This window comes from Eretmochelys imbricata, chromosome 1, assembly GCF_965152235.1.
Source record: "Eretmochelys imbricata isolate rEreImb1 chromosome 1, rEreImb1.hap1, whole genome shotgun sequence".
Lineage (NCBI taxonomy): Eukaryota > Metazoa > Chordata > Testudines > Cheloniidae > Eretmochelys > Eretmochelys imbricata.
Window position 1 is genome coordinate 22,807,503 of NC_135572.1, and position 24,006 is coordinate 22,831,508.

Here is a 24,006-nt window from a genome sequence, read left to right on the forward strand (position 1 = left end):
CCTGCTGGCTGCTTATGGGGTGCAGCACAGAGCCAGGACAGGTAAGGACTAACCTGCCTTAGCTCTGCAGCACTTCCGACCAGACTTAACAGCATGGTTCTCTTTTTGAAAACTGGACACCTGGTCACCCTGCCCTGCAGTCACATGCTGTTACTCTGCTTCTCTCTCACATCTGCAGCTCCTATCTCACTCCAGGAACCACAGCATCCTCTTCATTACTCAGCAGTCCAGTCAGGTCACTCAGCATCACCACCTTCTGGGGTATATCAAAAAGTCTTTCCTTCAGCAATGCTAGCAGTCTTCCCATTAACTGCCTCAGGGGGTACTCCTTCATTTGCTAGTAGGGAAACCAGCCCTCTACTTCAGGTAGCCTACCTGCCCTCTATGCCAGGTTTCAGTCCAGGGTCTCCCAAACCAGCAGTTGTGGGCTCTCTTTTCCCAGCCCTCATTGCTTCTTCCCTAGACTGCTTCCTACTCTTCTAACCCACCCTTCTCTGGGTGTAACAGCTCCAAACCCTATTTACTCTTTCCAGGGAGTGACTGCTGACTCTCTGTTGCCTGCTCCCTGGCTTTACAGGCCCTGCATTTTCCTGCCCAGCTGAACGTGCTTGCAATCAATTCCCTGTTCCCTGGCTCTTCTTCCAGGTGTAGCTAGTGGAGTTAATAGGCCTACCCAGCCACTTTGACCCCTTCCAATCCTGTGTGGTGCAGACACACTATCACAGAGAAATTAAACGCCTTGCTCAAGGTCACACGAGATCTAAGGTACAGACAGGAAAAGCACCCTCTTGCAATCTAGACCAATGCTTTAACCACAAGACCATTCTCTCTCCCCATCATAGGCTGCAATTTTCCAAAGAGATCCACAAGCAAGACTCTTTCTGCATAAAGAGAGCCACTAGAACCAACAGAAGTAAGGGCCTATACTTGTAAGTCTCTTTTTGCAAAATAGAGCCCATAATGAATGTTAACTATACTTTGGTACTGCACCAATATTTTAAATACTTAAATCTACAAAAGGAAATTGATATAATAAAAACAGACTTTTTTAAAATATCCTCTACCATAAAATAAGTATTGTGAATACTATTTTGGGGAGTATAAAAACTACTTTTGTAGCTTCAGAAGAACATTATCCCATGAAAATTTTCTGTTTTGCTGACATTGTCATTTAAATATATATGAATTATAAAATCTTATGATATTTTCATGTCATACTTGTACCTACATATGGTGTAATCTTAATATATTTAGTAATATCAAATAGTACTTCCAATAATTGCATTACATCAAGATATTGTATAAGTTTAAAAAAAAAACTATTCAAGCAGAATTAAAGATCTGAGACAACAGCAAGAAAACATGCAAATTCCCATTTGAGGTGTATAGTAACTGATGTTTTAGGGTTTATCCCAGACCAGTGAGGGATTGTCTCACCACCTGCCCTGCAGTTTTGGGTGCCTTCAATGCTATGCTGCTGTGACTCACAGCATTAACACCAACAGCCACATACAAGCTTGTAGGTCACAACCTGGCTTCCAACAGTTTTAGCTACTTTTTGCAGGGTGACCCCAACACCCTTCTAGTTCTGAATTTCCCCCAAACCATCTGCATAGTGACAATCTGCTGGGGTTCCCAGAAGTGTGAGTTACTGTGTTACCCTTCAGCCTCAGTGAGAGTTTTGCTATTACTAAGCTGTGTGACACACCAGCTTTTCTGCCTTGCTAGCAAACTCTTCAGGACTCTGCCAGTCCAAATGTTGCATTGCAGGTAACAGACAGTGAGCACCAACTACCAAATTCTCCAGACTCATCTCCCAGCCCTCTCCTGGAACATTCACAGCGTGTTGCTCCTTTAAAGAGGCAATATACTGCAGCTCATTAATCTAATTGGGGTTTGACAAAGCACACTTATTTCAATCTAAGTGTTTAACTAGTTTATAGTGAAAGTAAAACAAGTTTATTTAACAAGAGGACATAGGATTAAGGAATAAAGACAAAGTGTTGCAAGCAAACAAAAATAAAAATACACTTCTAAGACTAAAACTTACTTTCAGCAAATTACCATCTGTCATAAATATAAAGGGAAGGGTAAACCCCTTTGAAATCCCTCCTGGCCAGGGGAAAGCTCCTCTCACCTGTAAAGGGTTAAGAAGCTAAAGGTAACCGCCCTGGCACCTGACCAAAATGACCAATGAGGAGACAAGATACTTTCAAAAGCTAGGAGGAGGGAGAGAAACAAACTGTCTCTGTCTATATGCTGTTTCTGCCAGGGATAGACCAGGAAGAGAGTCTTAGAACTTTTAGTAAGTAATCTAGCTAGGTACGTGTTAGATTATGATTTCTTTAAATGGCTGAGAAAAGAATTGTGCTGAATAGAATAACTATTTGTCTCTTTTTTGTAACTTAAGGTTTTGCCTAGAGGGATTCTCTTATGTTTTGAATCTAATTACCCTGTAAGGTATCTACCATCCTGATTTTACAGAGGTGATTTCTTTACTTCTATTTCTATTAAAAGTCTTCTTGTAAGAAAACTGAATGCTTTTTCATTGTTCTCAGATCCAAGGGTTTGGGTCTGTGGTCACCTATGCAAATTGGTGAGGCTTTTTACCAAACCTTGTCCAGGAAGTGGGGGTGCAAGGTTTTGGGAAGTATTTAGGGGGGAAAGACGTTTCCAAACAGCTCTTCCCCAGTAACCAGTATTTGTTTGGTGGTGGTAGTGGCCAATCCAAGGACAAAGGGTGGAATATTTTGTACCTTGGAAGTTTTGACCTAAGCTGGTAAAGATAAGCTTAGGAGGTTTTTCATGCAGGTCCCCACATCTGTACCCTAGCGTTCAGAGTGGGGAAGGAACCTTGACACCATCTTTGCCTAAGCAGGTTTCCCACCTAAACTATTTTGTTGCTTTCCGGCTTGTTCTTCCCACAACCCCAATCAATACACTCATACAGGGAAGTTTTATTACCCAAGGTACAGTACCACCATCTACTAACCAGGTCACAGACAATGTTCACAAAGTTACTGCATCTCAGTAGTCTTAAATTATTATTTATTTGCACTATCACAGCACCTAGGAATCCTAGTCATGGACCAGGACCCCTTTGTGCTAGGTGCTATACAAATATAAAACAAAGATAGATTGTAATCTCCCTGGGGCAGGAACTAAGCGTAAGACATGAGACAGACAGGAAAGTACAAGTAAACAATAAGACATCTGTGGTCAGGATGATAGACAGTGGTCTCTGCACACAGCAGTGTCACATTCCCCGTATCATTAACTGAACTATTCAAATGTTGATGGTTCCTCTGAACTGGGTTGGTGATTTTGTGAAAACAAAACTGCCTTTAGATTTGACACTTCTTGTTTCTGCTTTGGCTGAAAGTAGCATGAGAACAGCAGTTTGGCCTTGCTACATCCACTGCTAGCTAGAAGCAGGTAGGACAGTCAACTTTCCTAAAGTCACACAGGAATCCTGTGACAGAGTGGGACATAAAATCCAGGATTTCCCAAGTCCCAGTCAAGTGCCTTAACCACAAGATCATCTCTCCCCTCCTGTAAGTGAAAGATACAGGTGTAAATCCTCCACAGTATTAACATAATGGGTGCAAAAGGAAACAAAACTCTCTGCTGAACCGCAATAGATTTAGTTTGAATGCTACAGCATTTCTCATACAAACCCATACATTAATCCACTTCTACCTCTTAATGGAATCTTTGCATTTGTGAAAGGTCTGTCTAAACGCCATGATTTTCTGAATTATTTTAAAATTAAGGGAAATAAGAACAAATACGTCTCTGTGAGAGATCACAGCAAGTCACTAGCATTCTGCATCCCAAGAGAAACACAGAAGAGCAGTTGCCTGACAACTACTTGTGCATCCGTTAGAAAATTTATATTTAAGAGGTGCTGTTCACTGAGTACTCCGCTCCCACTGACCCAACAGAATATGTGGGTGCTTAGCATTTTTATGGGGTTAGGGAGAATCAGATTCCATTGCTGAGACTGCCAATATGTGTGCTGGCTATGATGGGAGGAACAAACAAATATATACGCTGGATCAGATCTGTGGTCCAGCCACTGCAGTCTCCTGTTTCTGACAGTGGCCAGCACCTGCTATCTTCAAAGGAAGGTGCAAGAAGTCCCAGAGGAGACAATTATGGAATAATCTTCCCACTGGAGAAGTTTGTCTCACTCTCATCAATTAGTAGTAACTAGAAATTCTACTAGCTCTACAGTATTAATTTTTAAAGGAAGATGCAAGCTTCTTAGCCTATGACATCTTTGACATTTCAGTCAAAATTTCTATAGTGCCTACTGCAGTGGCAGCTAGGTATTTAGTTAGGGAGATTTAAGAACAAAACCAATGGGGCTCATTGTGCTCTGAAGTTCACTACCAAGTGGCTGCCAAAGAGTCACTTCTAAAAGCAAAAAGACATTTTTAGCTGAAAATGCTGCTGGCTACAGCATGTTCAAACCTAAGAATCATCCTCATGAACCTCACAGCCTATTGTGTCTGCTATGATGGAACATATGGTGAGAGATGGCCCCTCATGAAGCCACTTTCCAAACCATTCTGAATTTTCCCCACACCTCCAAGTAATCACCAACGCAATGAGTTACAGCCAGAAGCAGAGACTCATGCACAGATGTGTGTTCTCAGGGGCCCACGCCACTCCAGAGGTGCCATTCAGCACTATCTAGAAGTGCCAGGTTGACTTCAAAAGTAATGTTAAGTAACTAAGCATGGGGGGTGATAAAAGCTTGAATTATTTTGCAGAAGGCAAGATTGCTAACTCCAAGCGTTTAGAATCACAAGTTACCCTACAGGTGACGTTGATGGTACTACTTTGGCATAGGGTACTATGGTGCAATTCTTTCTTCCCAGTTCAATATTCCCTTTCTCCCCGCAAGTGGCCAAATGTCACCATTATTCATGAGGTCATGTTGACTTGCCTGTGGGTCACAGCAGGGGTATACGGGCATGCTTTAGAGTGGCTATTCCTTCCTTTGTGAACGTTCTCAAGAAGGTAGTGATTGGACACTGCTCCCCTCGAGGGCACTCTCATGTGGCATTCTACAGGGTTCTATCTGGTCATCCCTCTTGTTTACATGTACCCAGGATAGTGAGAAGAGATGGGCGGCAGTATTTTCAGTATGTTTGACACCTCCATTTCACCTGACCCAGCCAAAATAGTCAATGATTTTACTTGATGACTGGGTCATGGTTGAGAGCCAGCTCGTTTAGCTCAATCCAGACAAGACTGAATGTTAGATGGCTGAGGAAAGCAACCAGAACCTATGGCATGAATTATATCTGTCCCTTTGGTTAAGGGACTTTTTCTACCATTTATTGGTCAGGTTCATGCTCTGGGGGGACTGGTGGGATTGTTACAAGAAGAGCAGCTAGCAGCAATGACAAGTCAGGTCAGCTTTTTACCATTTATGCACAGCCAGGAGGTTGCAGCTGTTGGATGCAGAACTTACAACCATCAGCCATGCTTTTCTCACCTCAAGATTAGATATTGCAAAGTAGTCTACATGGTGTTACATCTTAAAACAGCGTAGAAACTGAAGCAAGCACAAAAAACACATCTGCCCACTTTGTCTTCCCACAACCATATTAAACCAGTGTGCCATGATCCACATTGGCTTCATGTGGGTTTCTCAGTGAAGTATGAGGTGTTGTGTTTGCTCTTTAAGCCATTCATGGCTTAGGAGCTGAACAATTGTCTCTGCTTATATCACACTACTATGGTTGAGATCAACAGAGGCACTCAAGCTGGAGCCCTATAGATATGACAAGAGGGCTGCTGGCAGGTTGTTTCCATGTGGGCCCCTTGACTTTGGAATTCACTCCCCACCCAGTCAGAGAGCCTGAGCCTGTTGACTTTCGGAGTGCACCATACAGGTCATCTTTTCCCCACAGGCATTTGAAAGTGGGAGGAAATCCAGTGTTTACACTGCCTGGCTCATTTTATCTACCTTAAATTGTACCACTGCACTTAGAATATATTTTGAAGTTATGTGAGGGAATAGGCATCCCTTTTTACATTTCTGTAAGTTAATACCTCAGTCTGTATCCAATTGCCCTTATCTAAGAAAATTCAACAATACCTCATAGCAAGAGGTATAGCCAGCTGAGACTATTTGGGTTTATGAGTTAGCTTTCATGGATTCTACAGTAGAGAGAAAACTCTTTGCCTTCAGCATTGCTACTGCATAAGAATGTACAAATCCCCTGTGACACAGCTGATCATACTCAGTCTCCTGCCACAGGCAACCCAGCTTTCTCCCCTGCAACTACATCTGTTGCTGAGCAATTTTTTAAAACCATGCTGACCTAACAAAGTAGATATGTGGAAGCATTCAGGTACCACTCTGTGTATTATCCACTATGCATAACAATTATGTTCCACTGGACTCACTCTGATAGTCTAGGCAGTAAACTCCCTCAGAGCATTCTGGAACCTAATACGATCTATCAGTCTCCAATAGTGGACCACAGAAGCAGGTGTGATCATGAATATCTATTCTCACACCACCCCATTTCCAGTCGCAATCCAAAAATCAGAATTGAAATTTCTTTACGAGTAAGAACTCATAAGCCACCTTGAATAGTCCCATGAGATTCCACAAATCAAACCTTTATTCAGTTATTTAAGGTTTACTTTTATTACCCATTATTATAACACTCTTGAGTTGACCAGCTTGTGGTGCTGACATTAAAGAAAATGGCTTCTACCAAGAGAAGCTTGCAACTTGGGATTTACAGATTCATCAGCCCTGTGTTATTACACAAGTTTTATTTTTAGGTACTATCGAGGAAGGTATTTAAATATATTAGTGGTGTGGGGGGTTGCTACCAACCTCCTGATCAGGAAGAGGATTTTGAGTGCACAATGTTGTGGGAAATCAAAGGCCTCATTTGAGTTAGATTTGACTATTCATGTGCTTTAGTCTAGGGACATATGTAAATCTTTGCACAGAAACTGGCCGAATGTCCCATCAGGCAGTTGAAGAGAGTTGGGGCTTTTGCACCTTTGGAAGAGTGAGAGAGTTTGAGATTAGCTGGATATTTCTGCTTAGATGAGCAGTGGTGAAAAAAGAAATTCACAATCTATGACTGGACTCAACTGCTCTCCCAGAGAGCTGTAGGTAATAAATTTGCATGGGCAAGGGAGGAGCGGGGAGAGGTTTCTGCCATCCACAACTGTGCTATGGCCAGACACAAACTTGCCCTAAATAAAAAGGAAAGCATGATTCCTCAAAATTCCCACCAAACTCAGCTAATAAGAGGCCCATGTGCATCTTTTGCTGGAATTTCCAATACATTTTCTAAAAAGTTACACAGGAAAAAGTGAACAAGCAAAACATCACCTGTACATAAGAGTTAAGGGATGTAACTGAAATGACAATATAAGAAGTATCTCAAACAGAAATAATTTCTGGCATTCCACATAAGAACAAAATTAACAGATGTTTAGAGGCCTGAGGTAACAGTACATCCACATTAACTACTTATTAAAGACCCCAGTTCAGCAAAGTACTGCAGCCTATATTTACAATTAAGCATGTGCTTAAGTCCCATTGACTTCAATGAGATTTAGGCATATGCTTCAGTGCTTTGCTGAATTGAGGCCTAAGCCATCTACTCTTCTGTGATAAACATCATTTGAACTGTAGGGGAATTAGGATCCTGTGATTAGGGTGCTACCCTAGGACTTGAGAGGCACAGGTAAGTTTATGGAGGGGATGGTATGACAAGATTGCCTACTTATGGCATGTAGCTAATCTGTGACAGCTAGCAGCAAATATCTCCAACAACTAGGGATGGGACACTAGATGGGGAGGGCTCTGAGATACTACATAGAATTCTTTCCTTGGTGTCTGGCTGGTGGGTCTTGGTCACACGCTCAGGGTCTAACTGATCACCATATTTGGAGTCGGGAAAGAATTTTCCCCTGAGAAAGACTGGCAGAGACCCTGCGGGTTATTTGCCTTCCTCTGAAACATGGGGCATGGTTTAAACTAGTGCAAATGGTGAATTCTCTGTAACTTGAAGTCTTTAAACCATGAATTGAGGACTTCAGTAACTCTCCAGAGATTAGGGTCACAGGAGTGGGTGGTGACCTTCTGTGGCCTGCAATGTGCAGGAGGTGCGACTAGATAATCATGATGGTCCTTTCTGACCTTAAAGTCTATGAATCAATGAGATTCAGTCCCCTGCTCCATCAGATTGTATGTGAGAGACCATGGGAGTGAGGTACTTAGCCATTTTTGAAAATCCCTTTAGGTACCTGTATGCTTGTTTTAGCACCCAAATACCTTTAAAAATCGGTACAGTCTCTCCGTGCTTCAGTTCCCTGTCCATACAATGACTTTCCTACTTCACAGAAGCATTCTGAGGATAAATAAACTGAAGACTGAGGTGCACTCAGACACTGCACTCCAGGGGACAATATAAGTACTTAAGACACAGAGAAGCTGTGCTGCCTTTCAAGTTACATTACTTTGAACCCTTCTTCATTTTGAAGGTAAGAGTCCGTAAGATTGGCCAAAAACAGGCCACGTACCAATTTCCATGAAAACAGGCTCAGAATTAAAGCTGTCCAGCATGCCACACAGATTATTCCATTCTCAGGAATATCCATGCAACATATGGTATAGGTAGGCCACTGAGCATGTGTTCTCAAAAAGGTACCAGCAGCCACACCCCACCCCATCCTTTCTCCAGAAAACTCCACACGGCTCGTCCTGTTAGGAATCAGCAAACTGTAACATCACTGTGTTGGGGGTAGCAAGAAATGGGTTATGATGGTGCAGACCCAAAATTTCCTTTCTTACCCACCTCAAGACTTTGGTTCTAACTTAGTGTAAAGGGACTGTTAGCCCCTTACTAAAGTGCTTACTGGGGGGTTGGTTGGCTAGCTCCCAGTACCAAAAGAAAGGGGAAGGGTTGATGGGAAATCAGGACCCTGAGACAGTCCTCAGGGGCAATGGGGAGAGGCCAATGCTCCAGGTTAGCCTGATTGACAGGGCGGGCCAGCTAATGAGGGAGTCAAGAGGCCAGGGGTCCCATCCTCCATATAAGCTGGGGCTGCTTGGTCCAGAGTGGTGCTGAACTAAGAAGAGAGCAGCAGCAGACAGAGGGGCCAAAGAAGCAGCTCAGGGAGCAGATCAATGCTGGGTGCAGAGCTGCAGCAACCAGAACCAGAGAGGCAGCTCAGGGTGCTGTGCTGGAGGCAAAGCAGCAGCAGCAGCAGGGCAGAGTGGAGCTGAAGCTGGGGCACTCCAGAGCCAGCTGTGGTGAGCAGCTGGGTAGGGGTGCCAGGTGTCTGATTTTTGACTGGAACATCCGGTTGAAAAGGGACCCTGGTGGTTCCAGTCAGCACTGCTGACTGGGCTGCTAAAAGTGGCTAGCTCTGTGTGGCTCCTGGAAGCGGCCTTCATGTCCCTGAGGCTCCTAGGTGCAGGGACAGCCAGGGGGGCTCTGCGCACTGCCCCTGCCCGCGTGCAGGCACTATCCCAAATGTCAGCTCCACGGCTCCCATTGTCCAGGAGCTGGAGAGACATGTTGCTGCTTCTGGGAGCCACCTGGGGTAAGTGCCGCCCAGAGCCTGCACCCCCAGCCCAGAGACCATACCCCCTCCCACATCCCAAACCCAGCCCAGCAAAAATGAGCGAGTGAGGGTGGGGGAGAGTGAGTGATGGGGAGAGTGGGGAATGGAGTGATCTGGGGGACGGGGCCTCAGAGAAGAGGCAGGGCAAGGGTGTTCAGTTTTATGCAATCAGAAAGTTGGCAACCCTACAGCTGGGGAGTTGTGATGGGGGGCCTGGGCAGAGGTCGCAGCGCAGGGAGATCCCATCAGTGAAGGGACCTTGCAGGCCAGACTTGGAGGGGGATCGTAACCCCAACAGGGGTGGCGGGCAATGCTGGGAAGAAGGGCCCTTCCACCCAGAGCCTGAAGACATGTGTCCACCACCAGCGCAAGTGTCCAGCTGGCAGCATGCCTGCAGCGCAGCCAGGGCCCAAGAGGGAGGCCTGACACATGTGAGAAACAGACTGTGAACTTCCCTTACATTCCAGAGACAGCTGTTTGTGATGATGTCCCCATGCCACAGAGTAGGGTTGTGTGTTTTCCTTTAACCTTTCTCATGTTTTAAAAACTGATTGCTGTTTAAGAAATTATATTTGTTGACCTAGATGCAATGATCAGTGGGTCAGGAAAGCGTCCAGAACCGAGAGAGTACCCTGCAGTGGGGACACCCTAACCTCCTTGGGGTTGAGCTCCCCAGGGATCCTGGGCCCAGCCTTGTTGGGATTGCGAGGACTCTGCCACATAAGAGTAGAAGCGGAGTCCAAAGTCAGGCAGGTCTCTGGGTAAAGGAAGTGGGAGTGAGGACTCAGATCCTTTCGCTAGCTAATTCCACCGGGGTAGTGTATAAGCCAGGAAAGTTCCCCACAATATAGTGAGACCATGCCCCTGCTTACATTAGGGCACAAAGCTATAAATAAAAAGTGTTAGGAACATTCCAGTTTTAAAAACTTGCACAGTCTTTCAGAGAGGAGATTTTTCTTTGTCTCTATTCAGTATATATTTGCTATACTCTGATTTGTTATCTGACCTGCTTATTTTACAACATGGAGATATTTGTCTGAACTTTGAATTCCTTTTTGAAAGAACAGTATATAGTGGAGTACTGACTTATTTTTATGATGGTGAGATAATGGAAAACCATTTTTTTCACCACACATACACAACTCGAGTCTGGGATTTTACCTTTTGTTGTAAATTGATTCATCGGGTGTTCCTAGAAGAGATCATCTTTTACATCACTAATGCTAGACTCTTCTGGAGCTACTCCAAATTTATGTAGTATAAGTGAACTCTTTTCCAAAAAAACAGATCCAGATGGGAATGGCAACAATCCATACCCTTAAATATAAAGAACTAGGAGTCTTTAAACCATGAGCCCAAAGCAAAGCGACTTGAAAAAGAAAAATAGCCTATGCCTAGAGGTGGGCTGGAGAACAAAAAGAGGGGGAGGAGCAGCTTTGGGGCAAAAAGAGGAAGGCGAGTCCTTACCCACGGGAGAGGGTGAGGACTCCAGCTGGGGCCAGTGATGAGGGGTTGGAGTGAGGAAGGGGGCTCTGGGCTCAGGGGTGGGGCTGAGGGATTCGGAGTGTAGGAGGGGGCTCCCAGCTGGGGCAGGGCGTACAGGCTGTGGGCTTTCCCTTTAGTCCCCCTGCTCTTCTAGTCCTGATCCAATTAGATCTAGGAGAGAATGCAGACCGTACACTTGAGCAAAATGCAACAAACTTCTAACCATGCTCTTAAGCGTTGACATGGTATGTCCTCTCTCAGGGACTATGCCCGATATTGGTAAAGAAACTGACCTTATGATCCAATAAGAGTTCTTTCATCTGATTACTATGTTCCTATCCTTATCAGACAGCTCAGTGAGATAGGCAGAAAGTTATTTTAAATATAGTGACCCAGGAATAGCTGATGCTTGCGAAATAATCCAACCATTCCAAATATTAAATATGAACCACCATTAAAATGGTACAATATGCCCAGAGAGCAGCAAAGTGGTCTGCTTTCATACATAGGGGATTTTACGGGGTCTTCGCAGTGATACAGAAAGTGGAGCCAGTGATATGTGAAATATCTGTATGTCTACCACTGTACTACACACCGTCTGGTAACAGTGTCAAGTAAGTACAAATTTGACTTGTCTAGGGTGAGTTCAACACAAGTCATTACACTTAGGTTCTTTAGCATAATTCTTCATCATCATTCTTCAGCATCACCATCCTCTTCTCTCTCTCCCTCCCCCCAAGTTATTTCATTCATAATGTGGTTTCTTAAAGTAAAAACACCACACTGTGACTAACGTAACGAGCCTGCAGCTCTAAACAAATAAAATTAATTTTATTCTCCTGCTTTGTAACAGGATCTGAAAATCATGAAAGAGCTTAAGTGCCTCAGAGAACATCCTTTGAAAATCATGCTTACGGGCTGGAATACAAATTGGATGCTGGTCCCTAGGCCATTGGCCTACCTTATTAGATTGGTGGCTTGCATTTAATTTCCCCTGACTAATAATTCACCTTTATTAAATTATAATTTAACACTCACAATCAGTTTTGAAGTTAAAATGAAAAAGAAACATTAATTGCTTTTATGAAGAAATTTGAAGAGGCTTATAAATTGTTAAACTGTCAACACTGTTCACATCATTAGTGGCCTCATGACACAGCAATTAAAATTAGAGCACCTTTGTATCTTTTCAGTTTTGTCTGGAATAAGAACAGAGTGATCATGGTTTTCCCATGGGCAACACCTTAAGTACCTAGAAAACATGTATGGAGGTAGAAAGGTAGACACACCAACACTGGTAAATGGTTATTATTAAGTTTTAAAAAACTATATTATGCTTCATACAGTATTCTTAATCTTTAGGTAATCTAGCTGTCATTAACCTTTAGTTTACATTTAGAAATACTAGCTCGTCTGTATTATGACAGTATTCTATGGAGTTACTACCTAGTATTTCAGGATATTTTTTGGTATTTCATGGTAACTACAAAGTAATGTTGTGTTGCTACTCTAAATGAAGTTTGAGGTTTGTTGCACTGGCATATTTCAATGGACACAGCCATTTATGAGAATTGAAAAATCCATGCAAGTGTAATCATCCTTGAACTGTGATCTTAACTCTTTTTAGTAGCACCAAGTAGTTATGTGATCACTGTACTTTTTAACAAACAGAACAGCTTTAAAATTATTTGCGTAATTATTAATACAGACAGCTGTGCATAGGAACTGGCAAAAAATTCTGCACCTCCTACAATCTCATGGTGGATGCTCCAATGATCCAAGAACGAAACTTATTTTTTCCAAAGCTAATACGTCTTGTGTTAACAAGACATCTCTATTAAATTATTTTAGTAAAAGAATAATGAGCAAAAATGGGTACAAGAAAAATTTAAAATCAGAATTTTCTTTAAGGAAAAAATTAAAAACCCAACCCAACATCTTCTTTGCAAAATTAGAGGTGGGATTCCTTTATAGAGCCAAAAATGAACTTCTCTGGATTACTACGCCACCTTTTGACCGACTTTCTCTCTTAAATTTAATTGATTGTCCAGCCCCCCAAAAAAACATTTATTTAAAATATGCATTTGTCACCTTCTGCAGACTTTTAAAGGTTTTATGGGCTTACTTTGTTTATTATACAGAAGTGCAGAGCTGCATACTTCATCATTTCTAGTCTCATTAGGAGCACCATCACCGATATCAATGAAAATAGTATATACATTTCTACTTAGTTCAGGGTTTCAGAATAACAGGTATACATTTCAAATGCAATGAATCTGGGCAAGTGAGAGATTATGATTTAGTTACCTTTGTTAGCCAAGTATATAATGAAGTCTAAGACAAATTCTATAGTCCAATTGTTTCTCCTATGTTAATCTGTCCTTGTACTATTATAGAAATAAAGGAAACCTTTTCTTACTCTGGATTTCCTATAACATCTGAAATGTATCAGAACTGTAAGCCCTACCATATAGCGAATATATTCCAATTTGCTTTGAATCTTACCTAGATCCCTATTCAGGCATTAAATAAAATAGCACAGATAATCAAAGGAGTTACAGCATGCATTTAAATACATTAACCGTGTCCTACCTTGCATCCAAACATCAACGATAAAGTGTTGTTGGTGCATGCAACTTTGCAGTGGCAAATCATTGGTGTAAAGCAGTCAGGATTTTTAACAATAGGGCACATTCCTTTAGTGCTGCAGTAGTAGCAGCCTACTGAAAGATAAAAACAAGTAGCTGATACGGCACATGGAGTGGCAACATACGCTGCTCAACAGCTATCTTCTCTTGCTAGTCAGAAGCAGCCTGCTTGAATCTCTCTACCTGTGTCCCATTCAGCCATCCCCTTCTTTGTTGATGAATCAATGATGCAGCATTGATCATGAATCTCAGGGTTTCCCTTCCACTGGGAAATTAGTTTTACATTGAAGGGAAAAAATGGAAATGAGGGGGAATAGCAGGTGTGGCAGCATTAGCATGTAAAAGGATATAAACGCCTACTCATAACAATCACATAAGATTGTCATGCTAGCTCAAGTGGGCTGAAATTATTCCATCAGAAGAAAAATACTGCAGCTCCTGATTTGGTAAAAAGCCAGTGAGTTGCTGCAATACATAGTCATTGTGGGGAGGGGAAAAAACAAAACAAAACAAACAAAAAATCTACTTATCGAAGGAGACACAATCTTCAGCCTTTATCAATATGCATTCCAATAAGGATTCCCTCTCCTCCAACCCCCAGAAAAAGGATCTATTGAATTGCAACTCCATAGAAGCTACGACCTTTGCTTTCTCCAAAACGATGAATCTCAGCATGAAACAAACTGTCCTCAAAGCTGAAAATCTCAGCTGCTGGAGTTTGCAATGGGAGAAAACGCTGTTACAAGTAGCATTTACCCAATCCTCGCCTGCCACATGGGAGCTTTCTCCAGGCACAAATTTGCAAATAGACAGCCTGATGGATTGCAGAAGACACTGAAAAAAAAAAAATACATGAAGCTACATGGAAAACGAACCAGTATGAAGCTTAAAAAACCCAAACACCCCTTTAAACTCTGTTTGAAGTACTATACCTACAGATGAGGCAGCTATAATTCAATAATGTAACCTTTAAACATATTCTACACATTAGCCTCCAGTATGTCAGGAATTTAACCATTACAGTAGTTTAGGGGAACTATAATATTTTGGCTGCAGTAAGAGCAAGCAGTGGTCGTATTTCCACAATTTCAGTAGCAATGGATCAAAATGTATAATGAAGCATGTGGATGGTCAATCGGGTAGCTGTAATTTTTTAAACTTTGTGTTAAAAGTTGAATGAATAAAAGTGAAAATACAAAAAGCAAGAAGGAGAAAAAAAAGGGGGGGGGGGGACAGCAGTTTAAACACTTTCACAGCTGACAGTGAAATAGTCCCAGCAGTTGTTTAAATAGTGACTTGACCTTTTGTAACTCATGAGGCACTGCTCGTCACACTATGAGCTCTTTCTGATTAAATGAGAGCAGTTTGTCTCCCAGACAATTGTCGGTGTATTCTGAAGAGATGATTGGAATATTTTCTGCTAGGGACCAGAGCTAAAGTGAACACAGAATGTGCTTCACAACATTTTATAGAAACACTTATGGCAAATGAAAGTACAAATATGGATGTGCTTCAAAGAATTCTCAGAGTAAATATTAGAGAATTTGTAACTAGATTATATTTTAACTCTATATCTTTATGCTGACTGGAGGCCACAATGTAAAGGGAGCAGTACAATAACTAAAAATAAATAAGTACAGAACTGGATCTTTCCTATGTAATTTACCCCCCGCTTTCCAAAATCTGAAAGTTTAGGTGCAGATTTTTGATTGCCCAGAGCCCAGCAACACGCTTAAATCACTGCCATCAGCTGGAATACCAGTTGTTATGCTATTGCCAAAAGCAGCTAAAAGGAGGCCTTAGCACAACTAACAGACCAGGAGAGGAGAGTGAAGTGAGAATAACCTTGAGGAGTGAACATGACCCTGTGCCCTCCTGACTTGACCTTTTTCTCCGAAGCATACGGTTTTGCAAGATGGAAAGTCTGGCAATAGTTTACTATTGCTATACAGTTGGTTAACTGATGGAAAGTTCCCCTGCCTGACTGATGGAAAATTCTCTGACAGGCTATAAATCCACTCCCTTAACTTAGCTTCTATTCAGCAGGGTTTTGGGTTTTTTTTGTTTTGTTTTTTTTTGGATGAGCAAGCTATGTAATATTAACAAATTGGGTATAAAGAGGAAGAATATGAGCTCGGGGACATTTGAACGCTTGGACACCTCTCCAGTTCTCCTGCAGACGGAAGGCTGGCCATCGGACATCTATAGTGATCTACCTCTTCAAGACCCTGGGTAAATATGAATCTGAGGGGTGATTTGGGGTGCTCTGCTAACCAGTTGCAGATGTGTGCAAGTGCTGGAGACTAAATAAAGTAGAAGCTTTGAGTGAAAGCACTTTTGTTTGCCTGCTTGCATCAATTATCTATTGGCTGGATGGCAGTGTCCCCATTGATTTATTTCCTGAACACCATCTCACAAAGAGTAAAGTTACCAAGAGTTTTGGGTTCAGCAAAACCTCAGGTAACAAAAGGATTTAGTTTCTTAAACAATATGGATTTTGGTTTTTAATACCCTGGATCACTAACTTTTCCTTTTAGAATTTTTCACCATTTATAAACTAATCATGATTTTATATAATAATATTTTACATTTATTAGTTTTGTTTCCTTAAGGATAGAACGGAGGTTACTCAGTTTGCATACAGGTATGCATTACAGTAGTATGTGTTAAAAGTGCTTAGATACAAAATTGATCAGAGAGACTGTATTATGAAGCAGCATCAATTGCTCCATAGTTAAAATTACAACCCAGTTCCCATATTAAGTCCTAATTTTTTTTAAGGATTTTCTTGCAAATGACAGATTCTAAAAGTTCACTGTCCTCAATTCACTCTGGTCATTGTTTGATTTCACACAGTCCTGAAATGTGTTTTATATGCCACATTAGATCACATGGGAGCTTATTATAGAGATGCTATTTGACTAAACATCAATAACCCATGCTCTGTTTGACCTATTATTCCAAAGTAACACAAAAGCAGGACTTCTTTCCAACTTGTCCTGATGGTTAGCATATGAAATATTGCTTGACCCTATTTAGAATACATGTTATGACAAATGCTCATAAAAATATATGAATCTTTGATCTATTTATTCCCAGCCTGGCTGTCTCATTATTAAACAGATTTTCTTTCAAGTCCTGTCTCTCTCATCACCAGCACCGGTGTAAATTTAGAAAAGTGTGGTTTCCATGACAATACATTCCATAGTTACAGCTAGCAGCCACTATCATTATTAAAAAAAAAAAAAAATCACACTGTTACCTGAAGGTGTGACACACTGCATTACTGGTCTGATAAGCACTAATCTGGCAATATTTTTAGGAGGAGACACTACTACAGAATTTCAGAAAATGATGAATTTGATTTAACAGTCCTAATACCCACTCAGCTGAGACATTTAAGTGATCAGTCACGCTCTCAGTTCTTCCCGATAGTTATTTCTGTTTAGAAAGAACACATTGCATCTGCACCATTAAGTATTTTAAACATGACATCTCCATTTAAAATGGACCCACAATCACACAAACAAGATCTCCAATTAAGTTGCACAAAACCTCGTTAATATTGCCTGCATTTAATTTCAAATCAAAAGAGGTGGGGAGGTGAAAGAGAGGCCATTTATTGGTCTTTCAGGGGAATTTTGGATCTACTTGCTTAGGTTTGCAGTTCCAGGAGAGAAGACACACTGATTTGTTCAACTCCCCTCCCTGCTTAACGTTCCTCATCCTAAAAATGTAAGAGACTTCCAGCCAAAATAGATTTCACATGTGATTTTATTTAATATTAAGATGTTTCAAATAGTGATCGTCATAGGCTCCCACAAGACAAGAAATATTGCCCTTCACTCAATCTAATTGCTGTTTTAACTAACAAAAAAAAGTTATCTGCTGCCTGCTCATTTGGGAAAGTCACAGAGAAATATCCCCTAGCCTAATGAGAAGGAGGTTCATTCTAGTGGCAAATTGGAATAATAATTCACATCACAAATGGCCAAGAAAATTTATTTCAATTATGTGACAACCACCCACAGCAAGTTGCCATACAAACATGACTGCTCAAAGTCCCTTCTCTATTTTTACTTTGTGTAGTACCCATCAGTGAAACAGAAGTAAATTGCTAATTGCTGGGAAAAAGAATTTAAATCACAGAGTCAGATAGCAGGAGCAAGGTTTCTTGGGGGAAAAAAATGTACATCCATATACTCTTTGAAAAGATTAACAGAGGAACATATATTGCAGATGTTACCATACAACTAATAAATTCCCCATATCTGCTGCATTTTGCAATCCTCCTCTCTCCCAAAAAAATCCTATTTGCAACTCCTGCCACAATGAAGTGCACCTCTCTTATTGGCTATTATCACTCCCAGCTAGTCAGGATGTACAGCAGCTGTCAGATTGCTGACTAAGCATCCAGTACCATTGTCTGAGCTTCTTCCCCAAGACAGTCATTACAGACATTCTTCTCCGCTTCAGGTCAACCCAAAATATTATTTGTGGAGGTGAAAAGAGTCCCCTCTTCCTGTTCCGGGTCTGTACACTACTGTGCTAGCAGCTGGGGGACTACTGCAGACAGCTAACAGAGATTCTTCTTTACCTATTTTAGATTTTAGAGCAAAAGATCCTTTGCCTCATGCTGTATGTGTGCAGTCTAGACTATGATTTGTGCACATACTGCCATGGAGTTATGTACCTCTTTTCTCCAATAAGATTTTATAATTAAGAGTTTCTTCTTGCCGCTTCCATCTTTCCCTTTTAAGTCACCATTTTCTGTCATTCTGTTCATTGTCAACAGATCCAGAAGTGACAGAAGGCAAGGACAAAACGTTCATTCTAGCAATGCAGAAAATGGGGTGTATATACTGCACATTAAGCATCAGTTAAGAGCACTACTGCAAAAGAAGATCAGGAGACTGAAAGATGAGATCATCGGACTGCGGGAAAGGATCACGGAAAGAGTGACTTTCTTCTAATGCTCAATCAGGAATTTTATTAGAATAAATAAAATCGCACCACCCACTTCACTGTTGGGCTTCTGTTTAGAACCTTCCCTGCCCCACCTCCAGCTTGGCAAAGAATAAACATTCCCAGTCCTCCACGTATGGTCCACACAAGAGGCCATTCAGCATATAAAACCATGGGTGCTAGTGTTACCTAGCACTGTACAGCAAACTGCAGTCTGAAAATACAGATAGCGGAAAGCATGGATGCAATATTTTTAAAGAGTTGTGGAGGACAGTGTAAAAGAGGCAGCCAGAGAGAGCTAACAGTGGGTGGAGAAAGTGGAGGCCATCTGGTACCTATGAGAAAATGGATGCACGAGCTTGTGCTACAGTAACATTTGGAAAAAAATTATGCCAGTTTGGGCATTTGCAAGGAATAGTAATCCATGCCCTGTGTATCAGTCCATCCAGCTTGTAAAGTCCTCCTGCACTCCCAGCCCCCAGTGACAAGTCCCTGTACCTAATCCTTAACATTTTAGAAGATCATATCGAGCAAGAGGGCTTCCATGCTATGTCATACAGAGCCCTAGAAAAACCCAGGGCTAGTCCACAAAGCATTTCCAGGTATTCACCTTATTTGTACTGGGACATCAGTTTATTAAAAAAATTCTCCTATTGTCTTTAATGGGGAGTTCTGCTTAGCAACTAATATCATAATATAAATCCTTATAATTTCCCTTGCTAAATTGCATTTCTTGTACTTCTACCTGCTTGCTCTAACCTAAATAATAATTCTAGCTCCTCGCTGCTTACACACATCAGTTCACAACAGACTGATATCATTCAAGCTTTGGTCAAGCTACGCATTGTTATATTTTTAATCTGGTTACAGTTCAAGCTCACCAACCCCTTAATCATTTTTGTTGCTCTTTTCTAAATTCACTTTTGCCAAAGGGACCTCCCAAAAACTAAACGTGGCTCTAACAATAATTAAAAAGATGAAGTCTCCTCAAACAGTCATATAGATTGAAAAAACAACAACGTAGTATAGCTCCCCCTATGACAAAGGCAACAGATGCTAAAGAAACTGGAAACAAAGTTGAAATAGCTTCTATTAAAAATGAAAATTGTGCAGCACTGTGACTTATGTTCATTAAGAGAAAGAAGCTGAGCAAAACTTTCCCAGTCTAACAGCATGAACTCTAGGCATGTCACTCTGGGCCTACGTTTTCAAAATAGCATCCCCCACTCACTGCGAAATAAAGAATTACTAGAGGGCATTGAAGTCATAAAAGCTGGGAGTGGTGCTCAACACCTCTGAAAATCCAAAGGTGTCTCAAATTAAGTTTTGACAGTGTCTTGTCTCTGTTTTCCCAGCTGTTGAATGAAACATCACCTACCAAGTAGGTGAAATATTGGGTTCATATTGTGTTAAATTCCTGGCCCAGTTAATGAACAATGGCAATTCTCCCACTGAGTTCAGAAAAGCCAGGAGTTCACCCATTTTTTGTAAAGCCCTATGACTGTCTCATGTGTCAGGTGCTACAGAAGTACCTAGATTTATTATTTGTATATTAATCCTGTAAACAGGAAGGAAATGCAGGCTAGCATTCAAATGGCACAGCTGGAAGAAAACAGAGACCCCATGCAGGGAAAGATACAGTGCCACCCATGTAACACATCTATAGCACTGCATAGCCCCAAACAGCATTTCCATTTCCCATGTAGTGAAGCAAATGCGCTACAGTGCATAGTAAGGGCCCATTTCTGCAAACACATAGGTGCATAACTTCACACATGTAAATAATGACCTTTCAGTCACTGGGATTACTCGTGAAGTTATGTACATGCTTAAGTGTTTGCAGGATTTAACTATTAGAAGAGTGACTTTTCTGGCATGGATTTAAATTTTGGGGAGGACAGCATATAACCATCTACCCCATAATCAGTACGTAGAAGGTAGCATTTTGTTGGTTAACAGGAGTGAGCACATAACAGATCATGCCGTAAAATTTTTGGAGTGAATGAAAAATTGCTGGAATTCTTCTTCCTCATGTTAAACCCAGCAAATGGGATCCACCCTATGAGTTATAGTGCTCTGTTCAATACCATATCCTCTAACATACCTTATGCTAACATGTCTTGCTTCATGATCTTCCACCACTACTTCATAGGTCAGCCTCTCTGTCTTCTTCCTTCAATCTTGATCTATCGGACTCTTACCTGCACAGTTCTCAGGACTGTGCTTTACCCAACCAAACTATCTACGTCTACACTCCGTCATTTTTTTCCATTTATGCATGTTACTTTGAGCAAGTCTCAAACATACACATTCCTCAAGAGGTCTTTCTTGCATACACCATTCATCCACATCAACATTCACATTTCTGTGGAACAGATCATTTGCTCATGTTACTGGAATTTGCTGAGGCAATTCCAACCAGTATTTAAAATAAAGTTTCGGAATTTAGCTTACAATACCTGGATTTGCCATACTTTCCCTTGGAAGTTAAATTCTAACTTTCAAGAAACACAGAACAAACAAAAAAAGAGTTCTAACTTCTTACTAAAGTTACACAGAAAACTGATGCTGTGCAAAGAGAGGCATGTGATGGTAACACTTTTCTTTGAGGTGCTAAACACATCTGAAAGGTTAAGTTAAAATAAATAAATAAACAATAGAAGCTCAAGAGAGACACATTGAGGGAGAAAACCAGATTTCACCTGGGCTGTTGTGCACAGTATCGTTAAAAACCCCAAAGCAATGAGTTTATTTATATCTTTCAGCCAGCTGCAAATGAAAAGAGAAACAAGAGAGAGAAAAGAAACCTATTTACTCAGACTAAGCATTCAGCACAAAAGGGATAAACAAGAGCATTACTACGAGTTTTCATAGCCATAAAACAACCCAATTTGTTTTGAAAATCCTTTATTAAAAAGGGATGTTCTGCATGCTTTTGTTGAAGATTTTTCACAACAAATTAAGCACAAGCAATAGGCCTTATCCTGCAAACCTACATGACTAAAAAGCACAAGCCTTCATTCTGCCGAGACTTTAACTTTAACCACATGTGTAGTCCCACTGATTCAGTATGGCTCTTCATGAGCTTGCAGCAAAGCATGTGGAAAAATCTAGCTTTGATCCTGCAAATATTGCTCAGTTCTGGGAGTAGTTCCTTTGCCTTCTAGGTAATTGGACTACTCACAGTAGCAAGTACTGTATTCAGTAGTAGGCGTTTTAAAAATCAGCCTAGTATTAGCACAATTAACAGATAGAATGTGTGACAGTTTGGAGAATATGCCTGTTAATTTATGAATTCCTCCTGTTTTATGAATGGCATTTTTAATGGTAGCCTTCAGTGTGGATTAGCAGGATCGTCCATGTTATAGCAGGAACAGACTAACTGGGGAAGTTGAAAAAGGTCCATCAATAATTGAATAGATTTATTCTGGTAGGACAATGGGGTTACCTCCAGTAGAGCCATTGACTTTTAAGAACTCTCTGCCCAGCAACCAATAAGGGGGTTGGGAGCCTGGAAAATCCCGACGGGGGGCTTCGGGAAAGAGAGAGAAAGGAAAGGTGTCTCAGACTGCTTTTAAAAGTAACATGGTCTCTAAGCAAGGGGACAATCCAAAGAAAGAGAAGACAGCTGGAGGAATGGGAACCAGCAGGGCTTTGCCTCCCCACAAAGGCTCTCAGGAGCAGTGAGGACTCTGAGTGCAGATTACCTCCAAGAGTTTATTGTTTTCCATAGATCTGTAACTCTCCTGTGCAAAGAGTAAAGTGTGTGCATGTTCAAGAAGTTCCTGAGCAAAACCCATCCTCCTTACTTTACCTGTCATATGTTCCCGAAGTGTGGGTGCCTTGGAATTACAGTTTAATTGAGGTGGACTCTGGGTGGGAGCATGTGTAAGGGACTGGGAGGCTCAGCATTTGGGTCTGGGACCTAGGGTGGTTGAACTGCAGAGTCCAATATCCCAAGGAAGGGTTATGGACAGGGAGTCTGTACTTGGGAGTGTGTCTGAGAGACCCAGGGCTACAGACAGCACCTGGACTCTGCCCAGATCCAGCTGGGTTTGGAAGCACATGAGATCCAAAGGTGGAATCTGATTAACAGTCTGATAACTATCCCCTAGAAGACTCAACCAGGATTGCAACAGAGTAACAGAAACTAACAACTGTATTTTTAAAGAGTTAAGTCTGAAATACTGTTACAATCCAAGTTCTGATTTGGAAGTCTGGAGGAAAAACAAAACAAGAACAAACAAACTGTTCCTATGCATCCAACCTCTACTTTTCTAAGTCCATTTGCCAACGGCATTCTACACCGGACACCCAAAAGGCCAGGGACTCTAGCTCTCAGATGGTGTCCTGACAGGTTTCGGAATGGATACAGAGTATCCACAACCATCCATTCTGCAGCTTGCATTTCTGCTGCAGGGACCAGTGAGGAACCACAACCAACCTCCCTTCACCTTTCATGGTGTGTGCAACCATTATTTAAATATTAATGAAGACTCTGGGGGAAAGTACATAATGAAAGCAGAAGCGAAAATAAAATGATGATACATGTCAATTCATTTGAAACTTGCTTTTTTTTTTTTGGATTCTTGGAGAAATCATCAACTTTTACATAACACAATTTTTTTTAAAAAACCTGAAACCCTAAATTTTTTATTCCAAACTATCATTAAAGCAATAAATCGGAAGACACAGAAAAAGAAAAATAAGAGGTTTGAAAGTTGAACCGAAATCTTGCTTTACAGTGTCTAATCTCATTTGATTTAATGTAATCCAGTTAAAGTGCAGAAGCGGTAGCTCATCAATAATCATATATACAACCATTTCTTTGTTGAACCCAGATCTTTTATGATATGTGCAATTCAGGCTCCACAGAGGAGGATAAAATTATTGGTTTTCCCAGTAACATTTTTCACTGACAGGTTCTCACTGACATATATGCGGGGAAAGGGGGGAAGGGGAGACAGTGAGTTTGGATTTCTAAGGCACAATTATAGCTGTCTACGGATAAAAGTTCCCATTTCCAAAGGTTGCTATTAAAACCAGCCTTTTCCAGAAATAATATGCTAATAGACTGAGATTGATATAGGTTTTCCTTATATTAAGAACAGGAAATTCTACGCTTCTTCTGGCAAATGTTGTCTTTTTTTTTTTTAAAAAAAAAAAAACAACTTCTACTTTTTAATGACTTCTCAGATATGGTTCCAAAATTCATTTTCCACAAACCAAGAGAACTGCACTCACACAAATGTCAGTAGAAAGCAAATATAGAAGGATGTGGGAATGG

General features: G+C 41.2%; 1 protein-coding gene across 2 annotated transcripts in view; it reads right to left on the reverse strand.

The window, feature by feature from the left end:
- The window catches only part of DLG2 (discs large MAGUK scaffold protein 2), a 1,498,860-nt gene that overhangs the window by 932,527 nt on the left and 542,327 nt on the right, over positions 1-24,006 (reverse strand). The window contains exon 1 of one of the 2 annotated variants that reach the window (XM_077807786.1): positions 13,699-13,800. The exons of the other annotated variant lie outside the window; for it this stretch is intronic. Within the exon in view, the coding sequence (XP_077663912.1) occupies positions 13,699-13,800 (102 nt within the window). Of the gene's footprint in view, positions 1-13,698; positions 13,801-24,006 lie in introns of those variants that run through there. 2 annotated transcript variants of the gene reach the window in all.